At 42.0% G+C, this 13,953-nt stretch overlaps 2 protein-coding genes across 2 annotated transcripts; both read left to right on the forward strand.

Annotated features, from left to right (window-relative positions):
• The first annotated feature begins 1,313 nt into the window (after positions 1–1,313).
• Positions 1,314–7,915, forward strand: LOC124470359 (highly reducing polyketide synthase cnsI-like). Its single transcript, XM_047024200.1, has 2 exons — positions 1,314–1,523; positions 1,645–7,915. Exons 1-2 carry the CDS (start codon positions 1,314–1,316, stop codon positions 7,189–7,191), a joined length of 5,757 nt encoding a protein of 1,918 aa, XP_046880156.1. The 3' UTR covers positions 7,192–7,915.
• An 898-nt stretch (positions 7,916–8,813) lies between these two features.
• LOC124470205 (patched domain-containing protein 3-like) lies at positions 8,814–13,789 on the forward strand. Its single transcript, XM_047023975.1, has 5 exons — positions 8,814–9,596; positions 10,484–10,605; positions 10,773–10,918; positions 11,031–11,601; positions 12,550–13,789. Exons 1-5 carry the CDS (start codon positions 8,865–8,867, stop codon positions 12,995–12,997), a joined length of 2,019 nt encoding a protein of 672 aa, XP_046879931.1. The 5' UTR covers positions 8,814–8,864; the 3' UTR covers positions 12,998–13,789.
• The last annotated feature ends 164 nt before the right edge of the window (positions 13,790–13,953 follow it).

Genomic DNA, 13,953 nt, shown 5'->3' on the forward strand with positions numbered 1-13,953 from the left:
TCAAACTTCAATGTCACATACTGCAATGAAACTTAGAGCAAGTGCCTGTTTATTTATTTAGATGACATATTTTGATGCATATTGGTAAAATACTGTCTGTGCGTTGATCCACAGCATCATTTCACTGTGAGGTCAATATGGGGAACAATGAAGATGAAATTGCTGTCATTGGCATGGGATGCAATTTTCCAGGAGGTACACATTTATTTTTACTTTAAATACTATTATGTATCAGAGATTTGTAAATTATTATATTTGTCACATTCAATATATTCCAATGAGATAGTTATTTACTAAATGTTGAGTTTATGATTTTGACAGGAGAGGGGCTCCAACATTTTTGGAATGTGCTGTTGGAGGGTAAGAACTGTGCTGTGCCAATTCCAAACGAAAGATTTGACATTTCCGAATGGTATGACCCAGACAACAACAAAACAGGAACATCCCGCACGCAAAAAGCCGCACTCATTGACGGGTATGTCCTATCTTATCTTGTCCCTTGAAGAAAAGAACATATTTGAAAGGTCATTTAAATGTTAAGTAAAACATTTTGTTAACAGACTGGCACATCAGTTGTCTTATTTTACACCTCAAAATAATTTATTTTTGAAAATACTTTAGTATACTACACATATTGTGTTAATTATTAACATTCAAAAGCTTGAATTTCACACACATTCTAAATTCTGACATGAACTATTATTTGGTATACATATATATTTTTTTCTTTACTGTTCCCAGGTTTAATGAATTTGATCACAAATTCTTCGGTATGACAGAACCTGAAGTGGAAAAAATGGACCCTCAGCACAAACTCCTTCTTCAGTGTACATATAGAACTTTAGAGAATGCTGGACTGCCAATGGAAAAGGCAAGTGGGACCAGAACAGGAGTATATATGGGTAAGTGATAATTAAGTTACCAGCTTTAACAAGGATTCATTTAAAATGTATAGGCAATTTTGTATGGCCACACTTCATGTACTGATTGTGTCTGCATTACTTTAAAGGGCTTATGAACAGAGATTATGAGAGTTGTGCTGCACAGAGGAGCCCAAATGATATCAACCACTACACAGGCACTGGCATGGCTATGAGCATAGCAGCCAATCGAGTCTCCTACATGTTCAATCTCACTGGACCCTCACTGTCCATTGACTGTGCCTGTTCATCTTCTCTGGTTGCTATTCATTTAGGATGTCAAGCATTAATACAAGGTAGGCCTTAAAGTACATGTTCTATCCGGTGTACGTAGCCTTGGGAAATTCATCAATAACCTTGGATTGATTATACAAGACAAGTCAAAGTTGTAACATGCCTTCTATTGGCTTCCTCTTATCAGGTGACTGTGAGATGGCTCTGTGCGGGGGCGTCAGCTGTATTATAGACCCAAGGCTTTTTGTTGCTCTCAGCAAAGCAAAGATGATCTCACCTGAAGGCACCAGCAAACCTTTCTCCAGCAGAGCAGATGGCTACGGCAGAGGAGAAGGGTGTGGGATTGTGTTGTTAAAGCCATTGAAACAAGTAATGTATTTTATATGTAAAATCAGTCATCAAAGAGGCGAAACATCCTTATTCAAACTTGAGCCACATTAAATGAACAAATTGTTGAAAGTGATATCAAACATGAACCTTTATTAAACAGGCTCTCAAGGACGACGACAAAATATGGGGCATCATCAGCAAAACTGCCGTCAACCAAGATGGCCACTCGGTCACTCCAATCACCAAGCCGTCCATGGTCCAACAGGAGGCGCTGCTGCGCACCATCTACTCTGCGTCTGACCTGTCCAATGTCCAGTACATCGAGGCTCATGGGACTAGAACCCCAGTTGGGGACCCTATAGAAGCAGGGAGCATCTCCAAAGTGGTCGCCACAGCCAGACCTCCTGGCTCAGACACACTCCGCATCGGCTCTGTGAAAGGCAACATCGGCCACACAGAATCTGCAGCTGGAGTCGCAGGGCTGATCAAGGTACTTTTGATGATGAAGTATAAAACCATTGTACCGTCTGTCTTCTACTCTGAGGACAGTGCCAGTATAGATGTCAAAGCCCTGAATTTGAAAGTTCCAACCAAACCAGAAAAGTGGTCAGATGCTGTTATGGTTGCAGGAATAAATAACTTTGGTTTTGGTGGAACAAATGCACATGCTATTGTCAAACAATACAAGCAGACTCACACTCCTAGAAAGAGCGGTAGGAAATCTCACAAGTGCTTTGTCCTATCCGGAAGTTCCGTCAAGTCGATTGATATGATGATGGAGGACACAATTCAGCAGATAGATGAAAACAGCGAATTTGACCTAGAAAGTCTCGTCTACACATCTGCGTGTAGGAGAAGCCACTTGAAACACAGGTACAGGCGGGCTTTCATGACCTCCACTCTGGCTGATCTGAAAGATCAACTGAAATTGACGGTGAATAAAAACATTGCCCTCTCAAATTCAGATCCAAGGTTAGTGTTTGTCTTTTGTGGAAATGGTGTGACCTACCAAGGCATGTGCAAACAGCTTCTGAGAGAGGAACCTGTGTTCAGGGAGAAGGTCAGGGAAGTTGAGAGCATTTTCAAGAGGTTCAATAACATGACGATCATAGACAGACTGGAGGCTGAGTCTGAGGCTGGTGACTTTTCAAAACCAGAGGTTGTCCAGCCACTGCTCTTTGCCGTTCAGGTTGGCATTGCCAGTCTCCTGAAGCACTGGGGCGTCCGACCTGACGCTGTTCTTGGGCACTCTGTTGGAGAGGTTGCTGCCGCCCACTGTTCTGGCCTCTTGTCTCTTGAGGATGCTGTGAAAGTGATTTATCACCGCAGCGTCTTACAGGGTATGGTGACAGGTGGAAAAATGCTTGTGATTAGCAACATGGCAGTGTCGGAAATCTTGAAGATGCTTCCAGATTACTCTGGAAAGATTTGCATGGCTGCATACAACAGCCCACAGTCTTGCACCCTTTCCGGTGATGCAGATGCTATTAAGAGTCTCCACCAGAAGTTAAGCATGTCAGACAAGACAAAAACTCTGTTCCTCCATATCCTGGACGTTCCTGCCGCTTACCACAGCCATATGATGGACCCCATCCTTGCCCAAATAGTGGACAGGGTTGGTTATTTGAAGGTGAATGAGACAGAAACTAAATTGTTCTCAACAGTGACAGGGAAGGAGGTGGAACAGGCAGACTTCACGACAGGGAAATACTGGGCCAGGAACATCCGAGAGCCTGTTGCTTTTGAGCAGGCGGTGAGGTCAGCAGCCGACCAAAAGAAGAATGTGGTCTTTGTAGAGATAGGGCCCAGAAGGGCTTTACAGAGGAACATTATGGAGACTCTCGGAAAGGACATCACAGTCATCTCTTCTGTGCAACCAGAGAAAGATCATGAGACAATGCTTTCTGTCGTCTCCAAACTGTTTGAGCTGGGAGTCTGTGTCGATTGGGACCAGTTCTACAAGGGGTGTGAGACTTCACCAACACCTTTTCCAAGGTATAGGTTTGACAGCAAAAAGGGAGAGGTTATCAATGGAAAAATGCAGAAAGGGACGCCCAGTAATCACAAAGCGCTTAGCCAGACCAGTGACGGCAATGGCTTCAGCTGTGATCTGTCTTCGCCATCTTTATCTTACCTCCTGGAACATAAGAACAATGGTGTCCCTCTCTTGCCAGGCGCCTTCTATGCTGATCTGGGTTTAACTGTTGCCCTGGAAAGTGTCAAACCAAAGGTTCCACTTAATACCCTGCAACTCAGCATTGACCTTCTGAGCCCGTTCGTTCTCACACAGAATGCACCCGAGATTCAAGTGCATGTCGAGCATGTTGAAGGTACAACACATTTCAAAATGCAGTCTTCTACTGCAACCTATGCATCGGGCACTGTTGTGTGCAAGCGAGAGAGACTGATTGAGGAGCAAAACATTTCCTTGAGCTCCATCTACAAGAGATGCAAGCTACTGATTACTTCTGAGAAGCTTTACTCTGACCTGAACGCCACTGGATTTCAGTATGGTAATGTTTTCCAAAACAAGGGGGATATACACTACGGGGATGAATTTGGGGAGGCTATTTCAGTTGTCACTGTTTCTGAGGAGTTGCTGCCTCAATTGCATGACTATTGCATTCATCCCGTAGTGTTAGACTACCTGATGCAACTTTTTCCTATTGTTTCCAATGTACGTGATGGAAGGCCAGTGTTCCCAGCCAGAATTGGAAGCTTGACTGTAAATGAACCCCTGCAAGATGAGATGATCATCTATCTGAGAGCCACTAAAGTGGAGGATCGTCAGTTTGAGGTGTGTGGCTGCTTCGCAGACAAAGAGGGCAGGGTGTTGGTTGAGCTTCGGGATGTGTTGATCAAGTACCTAGGGAGCCACGCTGCTGTACTTGAGGAGTACTTCTACCACAATGAATTCCGTGTCGTCTCTGAAGACATTGCATCCTCTCGTGGTCGCAAAGCCTTGGTTTTCTCTGACCAGTTAGGAATATCGAGGTCTTTGCAACAGCACTTGAGTTCAAAATCTAAATACATCTCCTTTACACATGCTAAGGATATCCTGACCCATGGATTTGCCACACTCTTGGCCAACCTCAAGATTACAGACATAAAGAAGAACTTTAAGGAGGTTTTGTTTGTGTGGGGTGACGAGGACCTCACAGCTCATACATCTGAGAGTGTTCTGGATAACATGGTGAACTGCTGTGAGATGTTCCGACAGGTCATCCTAGAACTGAGAGACACACGTTTCACAAATTCCATCAGAGCAATAACCTATCGCTCAGCAGAAACCACAGTTGACCACATCAGCTCAGGCTTTGCCCTGTCTGGCATGATTAGGTCATGTGTAGCAGAGATGGATGAGCTGATGTTTCAGTGGATCGACATCAACTCCATGTCCACTGACGACATCCAAGCTCTGTCACACATTTTAAGATCGTATCCATGCCGCAAGTACCCTGAGTTGGTGGTGAAAAACGGGTTGGTTTTCAAGCCTGACATGGTTCACACTTCCCTTGAAAAAACGGAGAGCCCAAGCTCTGAAAGGAAAGTCTGCTCAACAACTGAGCCCTGCACATTTCAGACTACTGACCCATACAGACTGACTACCTTGTCTGCCATTCCCTCTGACTTTGAGAATCAGTACATTCCTGATAAGACTGTTGAGATTCAGCTCAACAAGATGTGCGTTCATTCCTCTGACTACTTCCCCGTCAGCGTCTCTGACCTGAACTTTGGCCAGACACTCTACTGGAGCAAACATGATGCTCACAGCCACAATGTTCTGGCTCTAGACTTCAATGGTACTGTCACTGCTGTAGGGAAGGGTGTACGCAAACTGAAAGTGGGAGATCAAGTTGTCTCTTGTTATCCAGTTGTGGCATCCACAAAGATGATTGTTCCTGAAGAGGCTTGCTACAAGACAAAGAGATTTCAATTTCTAAAAGAGACACCATGTGTTTCTTACTTTTTGTTGGCATGGGAGATCATGAACAGAGCATTGCCCAGAGTAAAGGAACAAAAGAAAACTTTAGGAATCGTGACTTCTATTCGTGACTCAGCTCTACTGAAGGTCCTGTCTCTGACAGCAAGCAAATCTGGATGGGGTATTCATGAAGCAGCACAGTGCAATGGTGTTTTTGTAGATGTTGATGCAATAGATGCATTTGTCCTTCTACCCCCATTTGATGAGTCTTTGGTTGCAAAAGTTGTAAATGTTCCTGGAGTGACGCATGTTGTCATTGTCGGTGAATCCCACACCCAAGGCTTGCTCACCCACACAGTTGTCAGAAGTGAAAAGGATAGCGTTTGCACGCAGAACATCCTGATGACTAGCATCTTACAGAAGGGGTCACTCAGAGCACAGATGCCACATGTCTATCGTTGGCTCAAGTCTTTGCACTTACACAGGAGGGCATTTGTTCTCGACTGCTTCACTTTTCAAAGACAGACGTCCGGAAGCATTGAGTTCCTTCCTTTGGACGAGCCAAATTCCTACTTCAGCTCCAGGATGGTTCCTGTGGTGGCACTGGGCAAGGAGGACTCCAGAGGTGCACTTTCCAATATTCCCTTGCAACAGAAATCCATCCAGCTTTTCCAAAAAAGAGCGGTGTACATTGTTACAGGTGGTCTGACTGGGCTGGGCTTTGAAACAGTCAGGTCCATTTCCCAGAAAGGTGGAGAGCACGTTGTCATTTTCTCCAGAGGTAATCCCTCACCAGACATGCAGGTGGAAATAAACAATGTGGAGAAAGAGACCGGTTCCTGCATCGTTTGCATGAAGTGTGATGTCTCTGACTTTGAAGATGTGCACAACGCAATTGGTCAGATTGGCCAGAAATTCCCCTCCTGTCCAATCAGAGGGGTTTTCCACAGTGCAGTTGTCCTGCATGATGGGTTAATTGAAGCCCTTGACAAATCTCTCTTTGAGAAAGTCATGAAGCCGAAAGTGAATGGGGCACTAAATCTGCACCATGCAACAAAACACTGCAAGTTAGATTACTTTGTGTGCTACTCCTCCGTTGCTGCCTTTCTTGGCAATGCCGCCCAAATTAACTACAGTGCAGCAAACTCATTCCTTGATACATTCTGTCATTATAGACGGAATATTGGACTTGCTGGGCAGTCCATCAACTGGGGGCCTTTGAACCTTGGTCTTCTGCTGAACAAAGACCATTTGCATAGGTTCCTTGAAGCTAAGGGGATGATGTTGTTGGATGTGGCAGAGATACGTGAAGGTTTGGAGCAAGCCTTAATGCTAAACAGACCCCAACAGGCAGTGTGTAGGTTTCACTTCAAAAACATTATCAACAATGTTCAAAACGTTGCACTGACCATCCGTCTGATTGATTTGGTGGAGGAAACACGCCGCCAAAATCAACTGTCCGACTCACGAGGAGATACAACTGTCGCCTTATCTTCTCCTACTGAATATATCAAATCTCTCCTCAGTGAAACACTGGGTGTTGACAAGAACGAGCTACACGAAGAGTTCCCCCTCTATGCCTTGGGCATTGACTCAATGCTTGCTATGACTCTGCAAAATCGCATATTTCAAGAGAGGGGTGTCAACTTGCCCCTGGTTAAAATCATACACCCAGAGGCTTCACTGTCTACAATGATAACAGTTCTTGTGGAAAGCACAGAGGCTAAGGACAAGGATAAGGGTGATGATAAGGAAGCAGTTATCAATGCAACATGGCTATAGGCCTCTCTGATGCATATTTTTTTGACATGACAGCATATCAGATTACATGGGAAATAGCATTAGTTCTTTGCAGGAAACACTCATTTTATCAAGAAAAATATATTGTACCTGGCACGTTTATAATCATGGACTGAAACTGATATCAAAAAGGAAACTAAAAATGAATTTGTGTACTGAGATTTTAATGAAAGGGAAAATGATTACAAAAACTTAAACTAAACTAAAACTGCAATGCAAAGATGCAAAACCAAGTACAATTGGCTACAAATCTCAATTAAGCTATGAATACTTTTTTTTTTTTCAAACTGAAATGAATTAATCCCAATACTAAAACTAAACTGAAACTTAATAATATTGTTACTTTGTAAAGATCATATTGTCAAGAGCATGTCACTGGATGTGCTAAATGCATCTCAGCAGGATTTTGATGATATTTAGGCATTATAACATTTCAAGTCAAAGGTATACTGTCAATTGTGTGCAATAATTATTTTCTACATCATGATAGCATTATTGTTTGTAATTACTAATTTAATGCAACTGTTATTCTTTATTCTGTAATGTTTAGTCCAAAGTTTATTAAATTATCTTACACATGTAATGACATTTATAATGCAATGCACATGCTTTATTGTTTGAAAATGTTTTCAATATGCAGATGAACATTGGTGCATAGCCTACATAGTCACATTCCTTTAAACTAGTCACCATGAGATCAATTAAAATAAAGGACATTCAAAACGTTGATGTTGTGTTTAACTTGTGTCAAGAATTTACTTAGGTGTAGCCTACCCAGGAGGTTCACTATGTAATTAATGGACGATCTTTGTTTGCATACAATTTTCAATAAAACTTAATGTGTACACTGTTAAAGCAGATCTCCCCAGAATGTGTACAAATAGCGTGAAAGGGCTAGGAATACATTGCCAAATAGTTGAGGATAATCATTGGCCCCCGATCTTCATTTTACCGTCATAATTGGATCACATACTTTGTTGCTATGAATGGGCTGCCGTGCTCATTAAAGCTTGCATCGATGATTTTGTCAGTCCCAACCCTGTTCTCTCCTCGTCATAAGCGTTGACTTGAGGAAGAGATACCATATCAACGATGCCCAACCGTGAGTAGGTCTGAATAAATTATAACAGGGATAAAAACAACATCATAGTCAGGCCTATAGTTGAATATTGAAAAGATGAAATTGTATAAACAATGGACTTTTACGTTCTCATTATGCATGGTGTGGTAGTGACGAGGGTAAATGCAGTAGGTCTATTTATTGATGATGAGGATGAGTATAGTTTATGATATGACTACGGTTCAGCAACAACTATAGAAAAACCGTTGAACACAGACTATTCTGTAGCCTATAATTGCTTAGTTAGCCCACTACACGCCCAGAAGTTCACGTATACCAGTTTTATTAACTCCCAAGAGTGGTCGCTCTAGGCTACTTTTCTAGTCAAGTGCGTCAGAAAATGTTAATACCCGTATGCATTAGGTATTCAAGCCAAGTCAAATTAAAGTGTTCGTCAGGGGAACGTTTTTATTAGACCTGCCTAATATTACATTAATATCAAAACACAGGCCGTAGCCAAGTTGTTTCGCTGGGAGAGCAATTCATCAACAACAAGGTATTCAACTGAAACTTTTTTATCCCATTTCTGTCCTAAATGCCGGTGAACATGGCTGGATGCCGCACAGACTGCGTTGAGAAGCCTTTCTCCATTGGATATAAGAATTTCGGCCGGTTCGTTGGATTGCACCCATGGTGGTTCTTCCTTGGACCTCTGATCCTCTCTACTGCGCTTGGATCTGGATTTTACTTCCTCGAGGACCGGGAGGCCAATGACATTGAGGACCAATTTACGCCAACAAACGGACCTGCAAAACTTGAGAGGCGTTTTGTGCAAGAGAACTTTCCACTGAACAACTCTGTGTTTTCCAACCAAAGACTGTATACAGATGGAATATATGCGTCTTTCATAGCGGTTTCTAAAGCTCCCCACATTTTCACAGACGCCGCAATTCAAGAAATACTAAGTTTAGACAAGAAAGTCAAAGAAATTAATATTTCCAATGGTCATGAACAGCTTACATTTGAAGCACTATGTGCCAGGAAATACAATAAATGTATCCCAAATAAGATCCTGGACATTGTAAATCATTATGGGAGCAAAATTGAGGAGACTGAACTCACATTTCCCTTTTTCCGCTTTGGTTTTACACATATTTTTCTGGGATATTCTGTTGGTGGACTCAGTTTAAGATCGTCAGTTATCAAAAGCGCTAAAGCAATAAGGCTTTTGTATTTTCTCAAAGAAGGTAACCGGTCCACAACAGACTTGTGGCTAAACGAGTTCCTCAGGGTTTTCCCCTCAAACGTTTCACTGAAATTCATAAAGGTAAGTTCAATGTGTTTTTTTTTACATACACTGTAAATAATGTACAAGTAGGCTAATGTATTATTAATACCTATTAGTTTAACATTTATCAGCTGATAACATGGTAGTTGATAATATTCATCAAAACTCTTATATCATTATCATCTTCTGTCATATATATATGTATATATATATGTATAATGAACTATAAAACAGATATATACTCTCGTCAGCTCCACAATATGATGACTCTAACCACTCAAACACAAATCTGTGTGCTGGACACTGCTAAGGAGGTGATGACACAGGTCCATGTGCTGTGAAGCACAGTTAATCACTCACTGAATAGCTCTGTAGTTGTCATCTTTGTCTTTAAGCTACACCCAGAACCAGGAGGTCTGTAGCTCTTGTGAGATTCATTTAAGGGGGCCGAGTATTAAACCAACATCCATTGTTCATCCCTCTGCAAGGAGGATGGAGATCTTGGCTGTAAGAGGTGGGCACTGGGCAGGGATGCCAAGGAAGGGGATGGGTCATGAACATGCAAAGTGCCACTTCTGAAATGTCTTTTGAATGGATTTAGACACTTTTAAAGTTATTTATATTTGTTGTTTCTTTATGAATCAAGAATTGATTTCAAAAACGTCACTTAGAGGGGGTATAAACATTCTAAAAACCTTTTGTGGAACCATTCATTACACATCTGTGTGTCTAACATACAATCATTATGACGCATACATGCAGTAGCAGTTCTATGAGCTAATTGAATTCAGTCAGATAGTCTTGTGACCATTGTGGAAGCATCACAGATATGGGTTGTGAGTGTCGTGTCATAAGGGATATTTACGTGTGTAAAAGGTGCTCACGTAGATTTTTCTCAAACTGATTTTGCACGTCATCTTTCTTAGGTTACACACTCTACATCCCTGTCCAGGCAGGTGGAATTTGAGGCCAACACAAAGGATGTTATTCCTCTATTTTCCATTACATATGTCATCGCTATAGCTTTTTCCATCCTGTCTTGCTTAAGGTAAGCATTAAACCAGTCAGCCATTTGGATTTACAAGAGTAATGACAATGACAATTAATTAAATTTGCTCCATTTTCCATAACCTAAAGTTAAAGTATTGAAAAACACTTGTTTTTGGTATCAGGTCTGTGGTCTGACCGATGGGTATTGTCTATTTCTATCCACAGGTTTGATTGTGTGAGGAACAAAGTATGGGTGGCCACCTTTGGGGTGTTCTCTGCAGGTTTGGCTGTCCTGTCCGCCTTTGGGATGATGCTGCACATCGGAGTACCCTTTGTAATGACAGTGGCAAACTCACCTTTCTTGATATTGGGTATGAAAATGACCAAATGAATGACCCGGTCAACATTTCAAACATTTTGTGTTCGCATCCTCAACTGTGTCCCTATTCTAATACATTTGTCAACTGTCCTCCATCGCTGCAGGTATTGGCGTTGATGACATGTTCATTCTCATATCCTGCTGGCAGCAGACCAATGTCCATGACAGGGTGGAAGACCGTCTTGCAGACACCTATAAAGAAGCGGCCATTTCTATCACCATCACCACTCTGACAGACGTGTTGGCTTTCTACATCGGACTCATGACGCCCTTCCGCTCTGTGCAGTCTTTCTGTCTGTACACCAGCACGTCTATTCTGTTCTGCTACATCTACAGCATCACCTTCTTCGGAGCCTTCCTAGTTCTCAACGGAAGGCGAGAAAACAGCAACAAGCATTGGCTGACCTGCAAGGAGGTTCCAGGGGATTGTCCCATCGGTCGCTCGAAATGGTACAGCTTGTGCTGTGTGGGAGGAGCCTATGACCGCCAAACAGGCAGCGAGGAAGTGCAGCCTATGAATCACTTCTTTAAGAAGTACTACGGCCCTTTTCTCACCAGGTCTGGGACCAAGGTGTGTGTGATCCTGCTGTATGCCGTTTATCTGATCATTAGTGTGTATGGATGCTTCCAGATACAGGAGGGAATTGATCTTCGAAATCTGGCTGCCGATGATTCGTACGTGGTAAAGTATTACGATGATGAAAAAGCATATTTCTCTGAGTACGGTCCAAATATTATGGTTGTTGTACGGGGGGAATTTCCCTACTGGGATGAGAAGAACATGTCGGATCTTGAAATGTGTGTGGAGGACTTTAAAAACCTGTCCTTTACCGAGAAAGATATCTTTACTTCCTGGCTTAAATCCTATAAACACTATGGATACCACACCAATCTCAATCTAAGCGTTGAACATGTTTTTAAAAGAAATCTGGGGTCTTTTCTCAAATTCTATTCCGATTTTAAGCAAGATGTAAACTTCACCAACAATTCAATTCATGCTTCTCGATTCTTCATCCAGACTGTTAATATTTCGACTGCTATCGATGAAATGAACATGTTAAACAACCTACGGGACACTGCCAAAAGATGTCCTGTTCCTTTACTGGTGTACCATCCTGCTTTTATTTACCATGATCAATATGCTGTCATAGTAAGTAACACCATCCAAAACATCGGAGTAACGACTGCTGTCATGTTGCTGATCTCTCTGCTACTCATACCAAACCCTCTGTGCTGCCTCTGGGTGACGTTCTCTATTGCCTCGGTCATAGCGGGCGTCACTGGTTTCATGGCTCTCTGGGATGTCCATTTAGATACCATATCGATGATCATCCTGGTCGTTTGCATCGGATTCTCTGTGGACTTCTCCGCGCACATCTCCTACGCCTTCGTTTCAAGCAATAAGCCGAGTGCAAATGAGAAGGCTGTGGAAGCTCTTTTTCATCTGGGATACCCCATACTCCAGGGTGCTCTGTCCACCATCCTGGGGGTGGTTGTGCTGTCCGCCTCCAAAAACTACATATTCAGAACATTCTTCAAGATTATGTTTCTGGTCATCTTTTTTGGTTTGTTTCATGGCCTCATGTTCATTCCTGTGTTTTTAACCTTCTTTGACATCTGTAGTGGGAGTTCAAGCAAGGTGAGCACCCAGGAGAAAACAGCGGCTGAAAATCAAGACACTGGAAACTGCCGGCCCCCCCAAAAAAGGGGGAAACCTATTGAGCAAGACAAGACGATCTACGATAATTGCTCGTTCACGCCAGACAACCACCAGATCTGTGAAACGCGGAGTTGCCCCTCGATGTGGACTCTAAATGTCAACATACCTCAGACCCAAAGTGGTCAGATGTGCATGATTAGTACAGTTCCCATGTTCACCGTTGACACCGAGACTTACGAAGTTCAGATGTACGCTGCTGGTAATAGCACTGAACTCTCCGTCAACTGGAACCAAAACACTGAATGTGTTTTGATGGTGAACAACCAGACAATACTGCAAGAGAGTAGCATCCCAAAACTCATTTGCTCTAATTCTGAATCTAAATGCTTAAATTCCCTGAGATGTCCGTGACCCTACCAGTGTTTGACTTTGGTATGTTCGTTAACATGAGGTGTCTTGTTATTCATTTAGTCGTGTCGTGAATCATTATTAATCAGTTGGTTTTAGCCGTCTAGAAATGACACCCCAATTTAGACTTCACTGATGATACGATAGTGGATTTTTCTTTTAAAGTCATATTTCTGTTGGAATACATGTTTTTTAACTTGAGGAATTAATTTACTCAATTTCAGGCATCAAGGTGAATTCTTGTTTGCTGCAACACTGCCTGCAGTGTCAATATTTGCCAATATTTGCTATATGCCGATATTCTTTATTAGTTGAGTGTACAATTTTACCTACACTTAAATCATAATTTAGTTCATTTCATCCCTTTTGACACTTTAACAAAGATCTCTGAACCAAAACATAGTTTTAAATTCAAATAACTAGAATAGAGCTGCAAACAAGTGACTGAATATATAACATTTAATACACCACGTGTGCCCATTATCCGTTTTCTTGATGGATGTTCTGGTTGTGTACCACAAGGTGGCAGTGTAGCTGCACAGCATACAAAACAGTACAGACAGTAAAGACAGACATAAATATAGTATTAACTTTGCATTTATGATTAGTTAAAATGTTGTATTTATTTTCATGTAGATCTAATGTTTCACAGTTGTATGTACTAATTTGTTCTGAAATGCCGTGGCATTTTAAGTGCTGTGTCTGAACATTCGTATCTAATCAAATGTGCCACTGACTGTTTATAGTTTTCTGTGTGTTCAGAAGGTTTTCTGTAATTGGCTGAACGTGAAACACACAAACGGAGAATACAAGAGAATGCAAAACAGCTGCTGACAGAATATGTTTGATTTTATTATTTGACAATGTTCATAATTCAACACAATAAGATACTTAATCAGACTGTTCATTGCAAAGTTATACACTAGGCCTTTTGTAACAGTGTATCCCCACTGAAAAAA

Source organism: Hypomesus transpacificus, chromosome 8 (genome assembly GCF_021917145.1).
Source record: "Hypomesus transpacificus isolate Combined female chromosome 8, fHypTra1, whole genome shotgun sequence".
NCBI lineage: Eukaryota > Metazoa > Chordata > Actinopteri > Osmeriformes > Osmeridae > Hypomesus > Hypomesus transpacificus.